This window comes from Vipera ursinii (assembly GCF_947247035.1).
Source record: "Vipera ursinii genome assembly, chromosome: 6".
Taxonomy (NCBI): Eukaryota; Metazoa; Chordata; class Lepidosauria; order Squamata; family Viperidae; genus Vipera; species Vipera ursinii.
The window spans coordinates 55,981,205-56,001,303 of record NC_139515.1 but is presented as its reverse complement, the minus strand read 5'-3'; the positions used below and the strand labels follow the sequence as shown (position 1 = coordinate 56,001,303).

At 36.3% G+C, this 20,099-nt stretch overlaps 1 protein-coding gene across 1 annotated transcript in view; it reads left to right on the top strand.

The window, feature by feature from the left end:
* The window catches only part of ANKS1B (ankyrin repeat and sterile alpha motif domain containing 1B), a gene marked incomplete at its 5' end in the record, with an annotated part of 324,360 nt that extends 309,080 nt beyond the window's left edge, over window positions 1-15,280 (top strand). Inside the window, 4 exons of the mRNA XM_083366003.1 lie at window positions 924-1,010; window positions 4,984-5,121; window positions 13,356-13,523; window positions 15,116-15,280. Of these exons, the coding sequence (XP_083222129.1) occupies window positions 924-1,010; window positions 4,984-5,121; window positions 13,356-13,523; window positions 15,116-15,226 (504 nt within the window). The 3' untranslated portion in view covers window positions 15,227-15,280. The remainder of the gene's footprint in view (window positions 1-923; window positions 1,011-4,983; window positions 5,122-13,355; window positions 13,524-15,115) is intronic.
* Between the last annotated feature and the right edge of the window lie 4,819 nt (window positions 15,281-20,099).

Genomic DNA, 20,099 nt, shown 5'->3' with positions numbered 1-20,099 from the left:
GTCTCGCCTCCTACAACCAAGCATGTCATAGTAAAGATTCCTTTTGGACTAAGATTTGGCTCCAAGAGTTTTGTCTTCCTAAGACGTGGTTTGGGGTGGGTCCTGACGATATATTTTAAAGACATGAATAACAGAATAACAGAATTGGCAAGGACCTTAGATGTCTTCTAGTCCAACCCCCTGCTCAAGCAGTAAACCTGTACTATTTAAGACAAATGGGTGTCTGAATCTCTTCTTAAATGCTTTGTTTTTATTTATCATAAATTTATCATAAATTGTTAAATGGCAAGTAATTGCAGATGCCTTAGAAAAAAATAAATTACAAAATGATAAACTTTGCAGACCTAGAAATTAAACATTTTAATGTAAGTCCCCAAATAGTAATATGTTGATTCAGTTATAATTGTTATTTTTTGGTTCAAATATTTCTGCTGTTAACTTACATGATCAGGGCAAATACATTCAGTTCTTTGTTATCTTCTTGCCTCCACACATACTTTTAAATAAATTAAGACAGAGCCTTTTCCCCTCTAGCATTTGGTGGGTATACTTTAGCTATTTTCGTACAGCTACAATGGGTAAAAGGTGTGCAGTGCTTCAGATGCAAAGAAAGCAAATGCTTTGAATGAACAAAAGCTCAAAAGTAGTGCCTGTATGCAGTTCCTGAAAGCAGGCACATCTTTTGGGGGGGACTGTATGGCTATCTTTCACATCTGCCACATAATCATAACAAAAGGCAGATTTGGTTTAGTTTGTTGCAGATAGCTACCACAATACTGGTCTATTTGCTCCGAAACATCTTCTGTCTTTTGAATGAAGCACTACACAACCATAGCAGGTAAGGTATTATTTATCTCAATGAGAAGAAAGGAAATAACAAGAGTTCCCCAATTCATAATTTTTATGTTTGTTTTTAATTTCAGAAGTCTACTGAACAAATGAAGAAAGTTCCTACTATTGTTCTATCTGTCTCTTATAAAGGAGTAAAATTTATTGATGCAACAAATAAGGTAGGTGTCATTTCTTACTTCATTTTAAGTAGTTGCAAATAGACGTTCTCCATTCCTTTCAATAGCAAATGATTCTTATTACATTTTTTAAATGATCAAGTTTAATCTAGCTGAAACTTTCATAAGCTATGATGCTTTCATCAGATGCATGAAATCATAGCCTGAGTTGCAAAGATACTGTTATATCAATATTTATGAGACAATGTGTTCTCTCATAGGCAGTGAATTTTGTATTAAATGTAGAACAATTAAGTATTTGTGTCATTCAATATAAAATAAAAATGGTCACGACAAATCCAGAACTACTTGGTGTCACTGAAATTTCCTTGCTAGTATATTTTTCAAATCTTCTACAACCATTGTGCACAACAGTACATTCTATCAGAGGACTTTAGTAGAGGACTTTTTTTTAGAGAAACTGTCCAACTTAAACCAGAACATCACAAATTTATATTTTTACAAAAACACACACACACACACACACACACACACACACACACCCCACACACACCAAAGTGGCCAAAACTACAAATATTCCTCCACTTTCCCAAAGAAACCCAATTACCCATGAAATAAATTGAAATGGACATAAGTAAATGGCATCAGCCATGCTTTATTTCATAGTCCAAACACTTTGCTTTTCATGTATACATGGTTAGTACCAATAATAGTGTCCGTGCCATTTTCATTTGTTTTATTTTTGTTTTGTTTATATTCCCCTTTGTGATATAGCTGTTTAATTAAGATCACAGCTTAAATTTCTCACTGTTATAAGAATATCTAAGCTATCAGACATAAGCAAAGATATTCATATTTAGTTAACAAACTATATTGATGAAGTTTTAACCTAAAATAATAGTGATCTATTCACAAGTTGGCTAATGTTGCAGCAGTTTGGCTTAAGATAAACATCTGGCTTTGTCCATTTTATGTATATTTGATCAGTGAATATTGTTTCATCCAAGTGATAATTTTACTGTCCAATACTATTTCTTTTTTAATACATACTGTCCGGGCCAGCTTCAAAATAAGATGCATAAGGTATTGAAATTTCATGAACCTGCTTGTGTCTATGTTTGTTTCCTTGAAATAATCACAATTTTTACATACATTTCCAACTTAAGTACAAACTGAGTTTATTGGGGCTCTTTAATTGTTCCTTTCCTTTGATAATTGAATATCATATATTACCTTGAGGAAAACAAGTTTTTTAGGAGTCTTCATTGTAATTTCAAATGAGGGAAATCATCTATTCTTTTAAAATTTATGATACATCTGGGAATCACCTGAGAAACAGAAAAGAGTTGCATGATTATAGCAGTAATCCAACAGATATGCAGAAGGGAGGATAAATAGTTAGGTGCATGCCTTGGTCCACAGTTCTTTGCAGACTGGTGTACTGTATATTTTCTTTTAATATGGCTTTGATTGCATTTTCCACTTTATATTCTTTTATGATCAAACTGGCATTAAAAACTAGCCCATCGTACCCCAAAGGCCCTCCAGAACAGCAGAAACTATTGGGGAATGGCAGTCTCTTAAGAGCTCATATTGCTTTATAGGTATAGACCAGCACCTTAAATTACATTTGAGAATAAGCATGTGCATTGCTGTGTTGTAATACTAGACACAAGAGATGGTTAACTATGTGGAGTTAGTGAAAGGAACAATGATTTTGTCTGATTTTTAGTAAAGGTAGCTAAAAATAAATTTATTGGTTTATTTGCTTTAGTTCTCTGTTTTGAGGATTTTATTGAGGTTTCTTATAAAGTACAATGAAAATAAAGATTAAACAACAGGAGAAAAGGGAGGGGCAGGATAAAAAAAAGGGAAAGAGGTGACTTCTGACTCTTCCCAGTACAGTAAAATACTTACTATATTTACACCTCAATGTTTTGCATTATATTTAGTTATTACAAGCCATTTGTATATTATACAGTTATTCAATTTTCAAGTTAATTTTTTTTCCATTTTGAACATAAAAGCCAGAAGCAATTTTCCAAAGTTCTTGAAAATCAAAGCAAATTAGGAAATTGCCTCTTAACTTGCTTTGGTCCTAAAGAATGCTAAGTAGCATACAACAGCAAAAACAAAAGGGGAAAAAAAGACTAAATTTACAGTTCTAAATCATAGATTAGTTATTTTTACTTATATTGAATCAAAACTAGCTTTATGAGTCCCATAATTTTAGGGATAAGAGTGGGAGGATTTGAACTAGCAGATTCAAATTTTAACAGATCTTTCAGTGAAATAGAACTAAGTTGGAAATGTACATTAAAAATGACAAAGCTTATTAAGCTATTCCGGTTTCTGGTTTTGGCACAAATACTTCTTCTAATTCTAATTCCTTTCTGAGAATATTGAAGACTTTTTCTTAACAGCATTGCTAATGGATTAATATCCTAAGGCAACATCTATTGTTTCATTTGCAGAAATATATTTAGTATAAATATAATAACAATCCATAGTGTTTTAATCCAACAGTTTTGAAAGTAGCAATTGAAGGAATAAAAAAACCTGAAAAACTGTTTTGCCAATAGTAGCATAGAATAAATAATTTTAATCAAAACATTAGTTTAAAGAACTTTAAAAAGTAAAGCTTACTAATGTGATTGTTATTTTTGTAGGCAAAATATATGTAGAATAACATTTGCTTAGCTTTAATGAAATAAATAGGGACGCGGTGGCTCAGTGGGTTAGGACGCTGAGTTTGTCGATCAGAAGGTCGGCAGTTTGGCGGGTCGAATCCCGAGTGCCGCGTAACAGAGTAAGCGCCTGTTACTCGTCCCAGCTTCTGCCAACCTAGCAGTTCGAAAGCACGTAAAAATGCAAGTAGAAAAATAGGGACCACTACGGTGGGAAGGTAACAGCGTTCCGTGCGCCTTTGGCGTCTAGTCATGCCGGCCACATGACCACGGAGACGTCCTCGGACAAGCGCTGGCTCTTCGGCTTTGAAACGGAGATGAGCACCGGCCCCTAGAGTCGGAAACGACTAGCACGCATGTGCGGGGGAACCTTTACCTTTACCTAATGAAATAAATACATATTTTTATGAAAAAATACTCATAAAATGGATGTAATAAAGTATATATCTTTTAGTAATATTAAAAACTGGAGTGGTTATGTAGACCTTTGATGCCAGATTTAATTTTATTCATATTGATTTATATTTGCTAATGCATGTTGCAAACCATCTAGAGTCCTATTGGACTGAGGTGGTATATAAATTTCATCAATAAAGTAATGTTTATGTTACAATAATCTGGATAGTACCACTCAGTTTATATGGGTCAGTAAATTGTCTTCACCCTCATGTTAAATATGTAAGTATGGCACCATAAATTAACTTCTATAGTATTTTATATATTCATTTACTGATTCCTAAATTTAAAAAAGAAAGTCCAAAGAAAGATTTTCTATCATTTACTCTGATAACAGAATATATTTATGTACTAATAAATTTTGGTTTTTTATCTTAATAAAGGAATTAAATATTAATCACTAAACTGGTACATGAATTCTATTTGCATATTAACAACCAGTAACAAATCTGTAATATAATGCTGTTATTTCTTTTACCGTCAGTAATCTAAATTATCTACCACATCCTTCCTGTTCTCAGTATCATTAGAACAGGTTAGAAAACTTCATGTTCAATAACTAACATGCAAAGAAAACCTTGAAGTTTTGTAGATATTTCTACAGTGTCTTACTATTTTTTAAGGTATTTTAACTTTCAATATCAGTTGAGAGGGGAATAATGATTAATGAATTCAGCCATAAAATTAAAAGTTTAGAAACACAAAACAGGACAGGAGACAGCACATTTTGCTTATTGCTGAATTTAAATACAGCTACAGCTTGCTTATTATTTTATTTATATTAGCAACAATGTAAAACCTAAGTATTATAAAATATTGGAACTAGATTGGATCATTAAATATATATAAATATTTCTTTTCTTTACATTTAGAATATTATTGCTGAACATGAGATTCGTAACATTTCTTGTGCCGCACAAGACCCCGAAGACCTCTCAACATTTGCTTATATTACAAAAGACTTGAAGACAAATCACCATTACTGTCATGTGTTCACAGCCTTTGATGTGGTTGGTGTATATTTTTTCTTCTATGTGGTAGCTAACAAACCTGTATGATTTCTTGCATAATTTCAGTTAAGAAGAAAGTTGCTGTAGAGCAGTTCTGGTACTGATGAGTAAATTGCATAATAACTACTATTTAAAATTTAATATAAATGTTTCATATCATTGTGATGTTATAACTAAGTTCCTTTTTGAAAAGTAATATATTACAACTATCCCATGTAAGCAAGAAGATAATGAGAAATTAGGGAGGATCAGTTTAAACACATTTTCACAATGGCCATCTAGATGCCCATGAAAAGTTTGAAGTATGAAGTGAACATAATATTTTGCTAATATCTTGTGTTATATAAAGTATACTGCTTCTGATATTACAAATAACCTAGAGGGTCAGATAACAGAGAAAAGGCCTTAAAACAATTGCACTGAGTCCCTGATAGTATAAGGCACTTGTTAGTCCTTTGAGGTAGTCCAAAAAGGAAGCACTACCAAGAGTATCAGAATTATCTTTATTATAAGGTTATATCAAACAAAAACTTGCAAGTCTGAAAGTATTTCTCCCTTCCTCTCTTTTTAATTGCTGGAAAACTAGGGAGGACCCCTTTTGAAATGTTTCCCTGATTTCCCTTCAGCTGCAGACTGAGCTGTCTCTAATGAGACTGTTGCCTAGGCTATGGTTTTTCCTCCTGTCTCCCAAGGTCATTTCCACATACCACCACAATATTTCAGTGCTTTGAGTAATGGCTTCAGAAAGTGCTCCTCCAAATGAAGTGCATAGCACTAGTCTGTGTACAGACCCTCCATCCTCTCAAAGAAAATTGAATATATAAAACTTGAAATTATAACATGATCAAGGGAACCATTTGTGTTGTTTTATGGGGATGGTAGAAATCCCTGCATATAATCTTTTGGCACCTCAACACTTCACACAGATGATGTTTGCTAATCATCAAATGGACAAATTTTAGATTTTCCCTCCCTTTAAATTGTAATTGTAGGGATGGGAGCAGGAAGCTTTTTCAAGGCAAACAATCACATTCTTAATCAGAGATGTAGGTTTTCCAGGATCAAAGTTTTTTGGGTAAATTTGGCAGTTTCGTAATTGTACAAGACTTGCTTCATAGATGTTCATTTTGAAAAAAAAGCAACAGCAGTAGGGATTTCTGGTTCCAATGACTGGAAGTAATTACTGTAAGTAATCTGCTGGAGAAGCTGCAGAAAAATCAGAGACAAGTATCTCTTGTTCTCCTGTAGCACTCATATGGAAAAACTATGAACTTCCTGCAGGCCAAAGGCCGCTTCATGTGTGTGCTCTCTCGATCCGGGCATCTCAGTAATTACTCTGGGTAATGGGCATTCTTGAAAGGGAGACGGGCTGGTAATCCCCACCTCAGACCTGAATTTCAAACAACAATAAATGTATGGCATTGTTATGAAGAAACCATTTCAGGTAAGAAGAAGACTGCCAGGAAGACTATTCCAATAATACTACAAAGAGGAAGAAGGATTTAAGATAATGCAGAAACTTTTCTAAAAGAACATAGATCATTTTCATTCTGAAAAGCTAATAAAATAATGGGATGAAGCACAATGATCTGAAAGAAGCCTACATCAAGAATCCTATGTAAGTACATTAAGTGATGTTTGTTAGGTTATTTTAATTAATATTTGATTTGACTAAGCAGTGGTCACAGCACTTATCATGACTTACAAAAATGATTTTAAAAAGCAAATGAGAAATTAATTAGATTATATAAAGTTAAGCCTTAATCCAAAGTTTTCTTCTGGCTGGCAATAGCATGGATTCCTTTGCCACATTTTACCTTAGACTTGAGCAAAGATGTTATATAAAAGCCTAATACTGTACCCTAGATGAGTTCCCTGGTATGGAACTGTGATGTACAGTGTTTTATTGATGCAAAATGCAAAAACAAAGCTTGTTTATTGGTGCTTTTTTAAAAAAAATGTCTTTCTAATAGAGGGAAGAAACAGATAAAAATATCAATCCATTTGCTTTATTGCAGGAACTTGGTAACGCAAGTAATAATTTGAGAAATCTTGAACTTCAAAGATCAGATGTACTATCCAAGGATGTACTATCCATTTTAAGTTCATTGTCAAGTTGGTTAATTGACCTTCATTGAAAAAATGTTAAAAGAAGATCAAGGAAAAATAACTAGAAATGGCTAGAATCATATTTGTAGGCAGTGTGCCTCCTGTTGTGACTGGAAACCATTTTTTGAAGGAACATTATGACTTAATTTGCCCATCATATGAAGTACCATCTGTATTGTCCTATTACTTACTGTTCAATGTTTGTTTCTAACATTCCAATAAATTTTTTCTCTACATATTGAAGCTTTTAGTTTATTTCTATGTAAAGGTTGAAAGTTCATAAAATAGACTAAATACAATATATTTCAGACCAAATAGCATATCGCAAACACTAATGCATATTAGGGAAATTGAGACAAATGTGCATAGAAAAAATGAGTTATGTTTTTGGAAAATGCACATATCTGTTTATCCTTCCTCATATATCCTGAAAATGAACCAGAATCATGCCAAAATGAATAAAATTAAGCTTTATGGTTTTGTTTTGCTTTTGTGAGTGTCTCTGTGTGAGCATGCATGCATGTGTATATGAGTTTAAGGACTCCAAAAAGTGAACTATTCCTATTCCCAGGCATACTGCCATCCCAGTAACAAAAGTAAGCCAAGCATGTCAGTCACATCTGTTCTGTTAAGTGTGCTGTCAATCCCTATGTTGGTCTTGTTTTATTGGATTAGGGAAGGATTCTTGGATTTATTAAGTAATGCCTGTTTGAGTCTTCTGTATACTTAGAAATATGTACTAATGTGATGTTCTGAACATGAGACAGTCTTGTTAAAAGAAAATTGATACCCCCATAAAATAGATCTCATACAAAGCGTTTTTTGTCTAGCAAATGGGTTAAGACAACATGTGGTCATTCGTTTTTCCCATATATTAGGAATAGGTTGAATTTATCAGCACACAGATCTTGGGAATTCAAATTTATATCTTAACATTTTATAAATCTATTTTCTATCAGGCATACCCAATGCTATAAATTGTCAATAATGCGAGAAGATCAGTGCATTATAAAATATTGCATTAAAGTCTTCCTGGATATGTTGGACAAATTTAAATGTAGGCAGAATAATTGCAGGACAAGTGTTACCATGAACTTCAGATTCCTCAAAATATGTTTTTCCAATAAATATTTAAAAATTAGACATACAGTGACTATTTGCACACCTTTTTATTATGAGTTACTGCTTTCTGTCATAAAGAAGGGTAGGAATATCAGTGTGTCTTAGCTGTGAATTGCCTAGAACAAAATCTGAGCACATGAGGAATAATTTTAAACCTTCAGTTTTACAAATAACATTTTATGTAATTTTTACCAGCTTAATATTCAGATAGCTCCTCTCTCTTCCCTCTATGCTTTAATCATTAACTGAAAATTTAAAAGTAATCAGGCTTTATCTGAAGCTCTCAGAACTGATTACCCAGATAAATACAACTGAACAGATGACTGGGTCTGCCTGGCAGTCATAGTACAAACTCTTTTTCTTATGTATTTCTATGCCATGGGTCCCCAATCCCCGGTCTTCAGCCCAGTGTCAGGCTGCAGCCCATTCAAAACCCGGCAGTGGAAGTGGTAGGCAAGTGTGCAAACTGCATTTGTGAAAGCAGTGCACAGGTGCACAAAACCATCTCCTCCCACCTTGCCGCCACTGCACTAGTCCACCAAGACACAAAGGTTGGGGAATGCTGTTCTATGCAACAAGTCTTCCTTTTAAAATCGCTCTGGTTAGAAATGGATATTTATGGACATACGCTGAACAATTTTTTCTGACTACTAACTATTTACATGTGAGTCCATACCAGTGAAATAAGACAAATAATCCAATTGAGGATTTTTATGCATAGGCAGAATATCTTGAATAAGATTTTCATATTTGTAATTGCTTGATTATCCAGTTATATGATATAGGAAAACTTACAAGAATAAATAACGTAACACATATAAAGATAGGGCTGGATTTGATTAGGCTCACTGACATTTTAAACCACGAGTTTTTATGGGCACAGCATAGGGCAGAAGCTGCCTGTAGCTACTACTAGCCTGGTTGGGTTATGGCTAAATTGGTCTCTATAGGGGCAGAGGGGCCTGCAACCCTTTGCCAAGTGGTTTATCCTATAACTAAGTGGAGGGGACCAGAAATGAATTTGCTACTGCTTCATGACAAAATAACGTGGAGTTAAAGAATTGTTTTCACATTGCAGTTTGTATTTTACTATTGTTTGTTTTCACTATTGTTCATTCTGTATGCCTACCTTTATTCTGTACACCGCCCCGAGTCCCTCGGGAGAAGGGCGGTTTATAAAAACAAACAAATAAATAAATAAATAAATAAATAGTAACCACCAATTCTGCATATAGTTCACAAAGCCCCATAAGTTCAATCTATCCGATATAGTGCTGCACTCTGCGACAAATAATGATTGGTTCAAAATTTTAGGATAATTTTCTTTTGACAAAAATGGATAAAGCAACATTTTCTGTGAGGTAAGTATTATAAGCCTTTAAGACTTGTATCTCAACTTAAATCCACTGAAATGTACCCTAACAATTGTTCCTTAAATGCTGATAAAATGTGAATTTTAATCTTTGCAATAGTACTGTTTATCACTGGCTGTCAAATAATTTTTGAGTTAAAATGCTGGCTTTTTATTAGTATTCCTGTGTTCTGTGAGCAAATTTTCAACTTGAAAAATACTTTTCTTAATACTGCACTTACCAATCTGATTCAAAGCATATAAGCTATCGTTTCAGATGTATTTCTGCTGTAAAAATTCCAGCCTTATAAAGCAGACATTTATTTGGAATTAAATTCCAACAGCAAAATAAACCATTGACTGTTAGGCTATAGATAGATCTTTATATATATACATGACCACGGAGAAGTCCTCGGACAAACGCTGGCTCTTCAGCTTTGAAACGGAGATGAGCACCAGCCCCTAGTCGGAAACGACTAGCACGCATGTGCGGGGGAACCTTTACCTTTTATATATATGTGTGTTTGTGTGTATATTTATATTTATTTAGAATTAAATTCCAACAGCAAAATAAACCATTGACTGTTAGGCTATAGATAGATCTTCACACACACACACACACACACACACACACATATATATAAAGGTAAAGGTTCCCCCATACATACGTGCTAGTCGTTTCCAACTCTAGGGGCCCGTGCTCATCTCCGTTTCAAAGCTGAAGAGCCAGCGTTTGTCTGAGGACATCTCTGTGGTCATGTGGCCGGCATGACTAGACGCCAAAGGTGCACGGAACGCTGTTACCTTCTTACCGTAGTAGTCCCTATTTTTCTACTTGCATTTTTACGTGCTTTCGAACTGCTAGGTTGGCAGAAGCTGGGACGAGTAACAGGTGCTCATTCTGCTACGCGGCAGTCGGGATTCGACCCACCAAACTGCCGATCTCGATCTTCTGATCGACAAGCTCAGCGTTCTAAACCCACTGAGCCACCACGTTCCCCTGTCTCTCTCGATAGATAGATAGATAGATAGATAGATAGATAGATAGATAGATAGATAGATAGATATTTAGATAGATGATTGATAGATAGATAGATAGATAGATAGATAGATAGAGAGATAGAGAGATAGAGAGATAGAGAGATAGAGATAGAGATATAAGATTTAGAAGCTTATAGAATGTCAGCTTGAAATATGTATTGTAAAATGATTTCTGTTATGGTTCCTCCAACGTTATATTGTAGTCTGGCTTCCCCACTGAATTTTAGTTTACTCTTCACTCAGAGGCTGCTGTAGAACATTCTAACCCAGTAATCAGTACATAAATATAAATATGTCAAAGAATATTTTAAGTAGTATGTTGCCAGAATGGATAAGCACATTCCAACAAACCATATGTAATCCAACAGAATAAGCTTCATAATTGGCTGAATAAAAATGCCAACAAAATATATACAAATATATAACAACTACACCAATATTTGTAAACCTTATCTATCACAACTTACTGAGAATGAAATACAAATTCCATTTAATAATGTACAATTTTATAATCACTAGAAATATAAATATTACAAAACTAGTAGACAAGTTTGCTGTTGCATAGTTTCTTCTTAAAAATCTATGTCAAATATACCAAAATAAGCAGTCTGGATGATTAAGGTTCAAGAATCCTTTAGCTTTGGAAATTTAGTGAATGACTTTGATTAGTCACTTATTCAGCCCTATCTGTCTTCTTTTTGTGGGGAACAAGTAACAATATGTGGGAAAGACTTGGGAGACTGGGCAAAGAGATGCTGCCAAAGGAGCAACCAGATAAGAGACAGCACAGCCCGCAGCTGGAGAGTGGATGTAACAAGAGGCTTAGAATAGATCCTCCCTAGTTTCTTGTGCTGTAAAAGAGACCAGGGGAGGGAGGAAGAATTGTATTTTCAGACTTGCAAGATTCTTACAATGTAGCTTTACAATAAAGTAGAATTTGCTCACCTGGTTGTGATTCCTGTCTGGTTTACCTCACAAAGACAAGAGGAAAGTTATTGATTTAGCAGATAAATAAGCAAATCTAAATTTTAATGTATAGTTTTAGTAACTAATCTATGGAGTCTGCTTGTTTCATTCCTTGATGTTAATGATTGGATAATGATAAATGATAAATTGTAAAATCAGTTGCTGAATCCTATTTTAAGATTAATTCAATTTACAAAAATATCTTTAATATCTTCAAAAGTTTCATTCGGAATTATTACTGGCTTAGAAATAAATAATGAAGGTTTCAAGAAAGAAGATGTCCCATTTCATGGCCAGTGTGAGATCAACATTTATGAATGTGTTTACTAGTATTAATTTTAAGACTGTGCTGAAACAGGTGAATGTGCAGTTATTATCTGTGTAAAGGATTACAAGTTATTCTGTTATTGTCTGGATTTCAGTGTGGATTCTGATGTTTTATGTTAAGCAGTGACCTATAAAAATGAACACATGGTGATTTCAGTTGACATGACAAAGTAAAATAGATTGTGTAAGCTCACAGTACTGTTCTTAAATAAGTATAAATAAATAAAAAGATGAGTTTCTCTTTCCTTTTTACTTACAAAAAATTAGGCAATGAACTGCCATTAACTGGTAATAGAGGATGCTATTAAAATTAAAGAGGTAACTGGGAAGAGGTAATTAAACTGGGAAGAAATGAGAGAAACCGTGTTTACACTTCAGCTCTTCCCCTCACTTTCTCTCCATCTAGTTTTGTTCTGTTTCCTTTTTCCTTCCCTTCCCTTCCCTTCCCTTCCCTTCCCTTCCCTTCCCTTCCCTTCCCTTCCCTTCCCTTCCCTTCCCTTCCCTTCCCTTCTCAGTGCAATTTTCCCTTCCCCCTCCATTGTGTTCTTATCCCTTTGTCTTTACAGTTTCTGCTGGAAGAAAGAAGGGGAATATGTGGTGTATACTCGTGGGTTTCTGAACATGACAGTATTAATTTTATAAATGGGATAGTTAATTTTAAAGAAAATAAATTTGTTGGTTACCTACTTTTACAGTGTAGCTGTAGCTACAGTGTAGCTTCTGGCATACATGTATATGCATATACAGTACCTGTATATGCATATACAGTACCTGTATACGCATATAATCATGGCACATAGACACACATTCATATTGATGGCAAGAGTGTTCTCCAGGATTGCTTTCAGGTAGAATTGGCAATCCTATCTTGAAAAGATGGGGGAGCTGGACATTGCACAGAATGGTTATGTTTCTAATTTTTCCCCATGTATGCTTCATGGGGGAGGGTGCATTTTTAATTCAGGCTCCTCTTCCTTCCAGGTAAATACAGTATTATTTGCAGAATTCTGTGTATTCAGTACGTCCTACACCCGTTATCTTCCTACAAATAGCAGATATGCATGTATGATTGAATGAATATTTACATTTGAATGTTCAGCTTATTGTAGGTGAGGAAAGAAATTATGTTGTCTCTATAATTTTCTGTGTCAGTAGCAGAAAATGTCAGTAGCAGAAAATGATAAGACAACACTGATGTGCAAAAAAGCAATTAATATCGCCTTTTCACAATTAGTCAAAACTACCCTACATTTAGGATATTCTTTTAAAGTTATATTCATATTAATCAGCTTAATCCCGCTGTTTGTTGCTATTCCAGAATTTAGCCTATGAAATAATTCTCACATTGGGACAGGCATTTGAAGTAGCTTATCAACTGGCACTTCAAGCCCGAAAAGGAGGCCATTCTTCAACACTCCCCGAAAGCTTTGATAATAAACCTACCAAGCCAATCCCAAAACCACGTGTTAGCATCCGAAAATCTGTGGTGAGTAAGAAGCATAATCCATATAGAAGGAACTTAATATCAACCTGTGATAAATGCTGTTGGTCTGAACTGTGCTTGTAAATTATAAATTGTAAATTTTAATCCAAATATGCTGAGAGATATATGTATATTTACTGTAACTAGCTAAAATTTAATTTTACAATTTCAGAAATTTGATATGCAAGGCATTCTTGAAGGTAATTCTAACCATACTACTGTAAAATCTTCAATAAACAATCAATAATTATATCCAGTATAAGATTATGCCTCAATATATCTTCTATTGCTTGGTTCAAAATTCAATAAGTAAAAGAAAGGTACTTCTAGATATTATTGAATTCCATCCCCATAGCCATTTTCAGGGTTATTATGACTGAAGGGGTAAAATGGGAGAGGCACGAACAAGCTCATAGAAGTATCCATCATCATCCTGTGGATTGGTGAGAAATACAAAAGAACTGACAAAAAATTAACTTCTCAAATGTTATTATAAAAATCAAATTGTCCAGAAATTACTGCCTAATATTTACTAGGTATTAGTATCACTTATACACATTTTGTAACATATTTATTGTGAGTGATATACAATAATACACATTACATCAGTGATAAAAAGATAAAAATCAAACAAAATGAAAATCAGAATAACTACAAATAAAATCTGGAGTAGCAGGAGATGATATAGTTGGCAGAACTCTGATCAGGTTGGTATCTCCACATATGAAGGTTAAAACTACGTATGAGTAGAGTGGTTTTTCAAGCCTTACTCTCCAACTCTACAGGCCTATGTTGTGGGAATAACATGAAGGATGATTCCTAGTAAACCTGGAAATCTTTACCTGGCGAAAAGGCAGGAGAAGGACAGCTATATAAATGTTTGATTCAATGTATTAAACACTCCATATGATTGGAAACAAGAATTCAAATTCCATCTCCATCATAAATTTATAGGAGTGTTGGGAAACCCCTGTCTCCTTTTAGCAGGCTAGGTATCCCTCTTTTCATATCAAAATCCAGGAAGACCAAAAAATGTGATATTAAGTTTATTATGTGGTCACTCCAACAAATATTGGAGTGACCAGGAAAATTTACCAACAATGAATTTTAAGTATGTTACACTCCTATGCATGCATTACAAGCCAGAGGAGGAACACTATTCACTATTCATGTTGCATATGCACCTCTTTCAAATTGCTGGAGATGTATATGCTTGGCCCTCCTGATTGTCTGCAGCTGTTTGTCATATTGACTAATAGATGTACTTTGAATATATGTATGTAGAGTAATTTCAAAGGCAAAAAAGAATGTGAATCTTGAAGTCTGATCTTTTTAAATCTGTAAGCTTCACATGGTGTATCATGGTGAAAGGTTATACTACAATTTCAGATTTAGTGTAATGTGTTTCATTCCAGCAACACAATTTTGTGAGGAGAGTGAAAATTAACAAACAGGCAAAAAACTGGATCATCAGTAGGTAAAAAACCACTATATGGTACAACCATGTAATGTGTCATATTGAGAAACTTTAAACATAGTTTTAAAATTTTGTAATTTAAATAGATAAAGCATTCCTGTGTTTATTTGTTTCAAAGCAGATAGATCCTACTGAACAAAAGACTCTTACCAATCTACCATGGATTGTAGAACCAGGACAAGAAGCTAAAAGAGGAATTAATACCAAGTATGAAACCACGATTTTCTGATAATGAACTGTTCATCATTTCTTGTTGTGCCTTGCACTCAAAGCAGTCACAGCACAGCCTTTCCATGATAAGCAACTCTTCAATCTAACAGAGAGGAAGACTGCACTGAGTGGCCTTGAAACTAGCAAAAACATAAATATATATAAATAAATATATATATAAATATAAAGGCTGCTGGTCATTTCTGGTGATTGTTCTTCCTGCAGCGTTGACAGAAGAATGACATGGGATGAAGACTTTTCATAGAGCCCACAAGAGGAGTGGGAGATAGTTTTCGTGCACGCAATTTTCTTAGGACTTTGCCACAGTGCTTTCTTTGATTTCATATTTTAATGTTCTACTTTTACAAAGGTCTCTAACATTAATGCTGCTTAGTAATACAATGTTCAGTTATAGTTGGGTTTCTTATTTGGCAAATTGAACATTGAAATAGACCCAGATTATTTAATACAATATTTGAGAAATTATGAAAATCCTATATAATTTTTGTTTAATATGTTTAAAAATTAATAGCACGTTATTAATTTCCTTCATTTGTTAGTTGCTGTTTTTGTAAACTACATGCCATTTAATCATCTGGAAAAAAGAGGTTCTATATAGCAGTGTGATAAGATTGATTAATGGTTTTAAGAAGAGGAATTAATAATAATGCATGAAAATGCACCTTGTATTAAATATTTTTGTGTGACAGAGGAAAAATTATAAGAAAAAAGTGTGAATATTTATGATAAAGAAAATCATTAACTATGAAGAGAATTTGGGTTTAATTTGAAGTTAAACTGCTGCTGTACTGTTTGCAACAGTGGTAACAGTGGTGTCATCTATAAACTGGATGCTTTGTACTTTGGAAGAGTAAAATAAAAGCTGTCCAGCAATTGCACTAAGGTACATGCAACTGTACACAGTTTTTCAAGTCATTATAGCCATTTAAGCTTATCAATGTTTCAAAGATGGTTTTAACCCAACTGGAATTTTTATTAAATTTTCTGTCAAAGCAGATTTTAATGAAAAAGTTCAATTTAAAAGATTTTTTTCCTAAATAAAGTTTAGAAAAAATCCAAAGTAATACATTGTTTCCACAAAATAACCTGTTGAGCACTGGCTTAACATGGAATTTAATGAAATTTGCTTACAGTTTTGTTTTCAAGTATTTTAATTTTTTAATGTCTTCGTGGAGTATTTGTACAATAACATTTATGTATATTTCAGTGGAACTGAATAAATTACAGTAAAAATATTGATCATAGGCGAAAAACAGCATTTTAAATGTATATTCTATCCAGTCAAATTGTGAGTCATTTTGGACATCATTATAGAGATATTTATGAATAGTGTGGTTGACTTCAATGTTTTTTATTATTCTTTCATATCTAACTGAAAATTCAGTTACACTCAATGGAATTTTTAGCAAAATTGATAATGAAACTCAATTTAAAACTGAAAATTGTATATGGTTTAGTTGATCCTAATCATAGCACTGGATGACAAAAGAACCTTTTAATACAATATACTTGAACTGATTAGTTCCTTGTATATATTTTGCCTATCATTGTTGATATGTATGTAGTAGGCTGATATTAAACATTGAAAATAGTACCCAAAGGAACATTGTATAGGAACAAGCAAATAGTAGCCTCACTGCAACAAATTCTTCTCTGTAAATATGCTTGGGCTTCCAGTTATAAATTTTGTAATTTTGGTCATTATTTATATCCTTTAAAAGCACACAAAATAAATTGAAGTTGTACAGTCAGCACTGGCTTTTTCACAATTTAGTAAGGATAATATTAAACAGCAGGTATTCTGAAATGACAAGGAATATGGAAAATATAATAGTCTAATAGCCAGTGTAATCTATAATTCATATTGTCTACTTTTAGTGCAATATGATAAAAAAACTAACAGTAAAAAGAGGCTTTTGTTTTTAGGAATTCTGTTTAGTACAATGCAGTGGATGGAGAGAAGTTAAAATGGAAGAAGGAATAAAGCTAGAATATGGGCCTATATAATATTTCTTTGGTTCGCTTAGTTCATGAAAAATACAGATTTGTGAATATCTTTCAAATACAGGTAGTCCTCATCCTATGACTGTTCGTTCAGCAGCAATTCAAAGAACAGTGCTGAACAAATGGTTACAACTAGTTCTTGGCATTCCATCTGTCCCAGCATCCGTGGGAGTCACATGATCATGATCCGGGAAATTGGCATTTGGTTTGCACTTATGACCCATAATCAAGAGTGCCTTTTGTCACTTTCCTTGCCAGCTTCCCCACAAACTTAATTGCGAAACCGACAGGAAAGGTTGCATGTTGCAGGGTAAGCTTGCTCCACCTGTGCACCCAGTCCATTGGGGCTTCTGCCATGCCAGCCACAGCTGTTTTCAAAGGGACACTCACAGAAAACACATTGTGGTAACCTAGATGAGTAGCAATGATAGTATAGGTCATTGTTTTGAGATCCTCCCACTCTAGGTGGGTGTTGAGACCATCACAAGGCTTAATCAAGGAAGCAAGAATTATACAATTCTCTCTGGGCAGTGGCTAAATGGGCTGGGTGGGGTTACTCCAACATCACAACCCCTTTCATGGACAGACCACTACCTCCTGTGGTTGGGCCTCCGTCACGTCACCCCCCGATGTCAGGAGGCGGAACCGACCAGGTGGTTCCGCCCCAGGCGCCTGATGGACCCAGATAAATTCCAGATGGCGCTTGGACCGATTCCCACCTCCCTCTCCCACAACCCGGTCGAGTCCTTAGTTAATGCCTGGCAACAGGCTGCTTTGGAGGCGCTCGACCGCGTTGTCCCTTTGCGGCCTCTGACCCGGCGCAAGTCCCGACTCGCTCCTTGGTTCTCCAAGGACCTGCGGGAGATGAAGCGCCAGAGAAGGGGCCTAGAGAGCATTTGGAGAGCCAGTCGGTCTGAGTCTGACCGAACACAGTTAAGATCCTTTTCTAGATCCTATCTTGTGGCAATGAGGGTGGCAAAGCGCGCCTACTTCACCACTCTCATTGCGTCCGCAGATAATCGCCCGGCCGCTCTATTTAGAGTGGTCCGCTCCCTTTTAAGTCAAGAGACGGGAGAGGACCCCCTACATGGACGGGCTGAGGAATTTAGTAAATATCTGGTGGACAAACTTGCTCAGATTCGGGCTGGTCTGGACTCTGACTGGGCAGTATCTAATGAGAGGAAAACGATGAAGTTGGCCGAGTACATTTGGGAAGAGTTCGATCCTGTGATTCCGGATGAAGTGGACAAGATCATGGGGAAACTAAGTGCCGCCACATGTTTGTTGGACCCGTGTCCCTCCTGGCTAGTCTATGCATCTCAGGAGGTTACACGAGGCTGGCTCCTAGCAGTTATCAATGCCTCACTGAGTGAAGGGTACTTCCCTGCTGTCTTGAAAGAGGCGGTGGTAAGGCCCCTCCTCAAGAAACCGGCACTGGACCCAGCTGTTTTAAACAACTTCCGTCCTGTCTCCAACCTTCGCTTCCTTGCGAAGGTCGTTGAGACCGTGGTGGCACGACAGCTCCCTTTGAACCTGGAGGAAGCTGAATATCTAGATCCGTACCAATCGGGTTTCAGACCAGGGCACAGCACGGAGACGGCATTGGTCGCGCTGGTGAATGATCTCTGGCGGGCCCGAGATAGAGGTTATTCTTCTGTCCTGGTCCTATTAGATCTATCAGCGGCTTTTGATACCATCGACCATGGTATCTTACTGCGTCGGCTTGAGGGGCTGGGAGTGGGAGGCACCGTTCTGCATTGGTTCTCCTACCTCTCGGACCGTTCGCAGACGGTGTTGGCAGGAGGGCAGAGGTCAAGCCCTAGGCCTCTTAGTTGTGGAGTGCCTCAGGGTTCGGTGCTCTCGCCCCTCCTGTTCAACATCTATATGAAGCCGCTGGGAGAGATCATCCGTAGCTTCGGGGTGAAATATCATCAATATGCTGATGATACCCAGCTATTCATCTCCACCCCGAACCAACCCAGTGATGCCCTTGATGTGATGTCCCGTTGTCTGGAAGCGGTACAGATTTGGATGGGAGAAAACAGGCTTCGACTCAACCCGGCCAAGACTGAGTGGCTGTACATACCGTCATCTCGTTTAGTCCAAGAGGTTCCATCTCTGACTATAGGAGGAGAGATGTTACCTCCCATTGATAAAGCACGCAATCTGGGCGTCCTCCTAGATTCACGACTCAGTTTTGAAGATCACATTGGAACCGTGGCTAGGGGGGCATTTGCACAGATTCGTCTTATATACCAATTGCGCCCCTTTTTGGACCGAGATGCCCTACGTACAGTTACCCACGCACTCATTACCTCCCGTATTGATTACTGTAATGCTGTCTACATGGGGCTGCCCTTGAAGACCACCCGGAGGCTTCAGCTGGTGCAGAATGCAGCTGCACGGGTTGTGATGGGAGCTCCCCGATACTCCCATATTACACCCCTCCTGCGTGAGCTGCATTGGCTACCAGTTGCCCTCCGGGTGAGATTTAAGGTGCTGGTACTTACCTTTAAAGCCCTACATGGCTTAGGTCCGGGATACTTGCAGGACCATCTGCTGCCGGGAACAAATTCCCATCGTCCAGTACACTCACACAGAGAAGGCCTCCTCAGGGTACCGTCAGCTAGGCAATGTCGGCTGGCGACCCCCAGGGGGAGGGCCTTCTCTGTGGGAGCACCAACCCTATGGAATCAGCTCCCCCCTGAGCTTCGGATAGCCCAAAACCTCCAATCCTTTCGCCGCGGCCTCAAAACACACCTGTTCCACCAAGCTGACCTAGACTGACAGGCATTTTAATTAATTTATATTTAGTATTTTTAATTCTTTTTTAAATTCTCTAATTTTTATTGCACTGATGTTCTCAA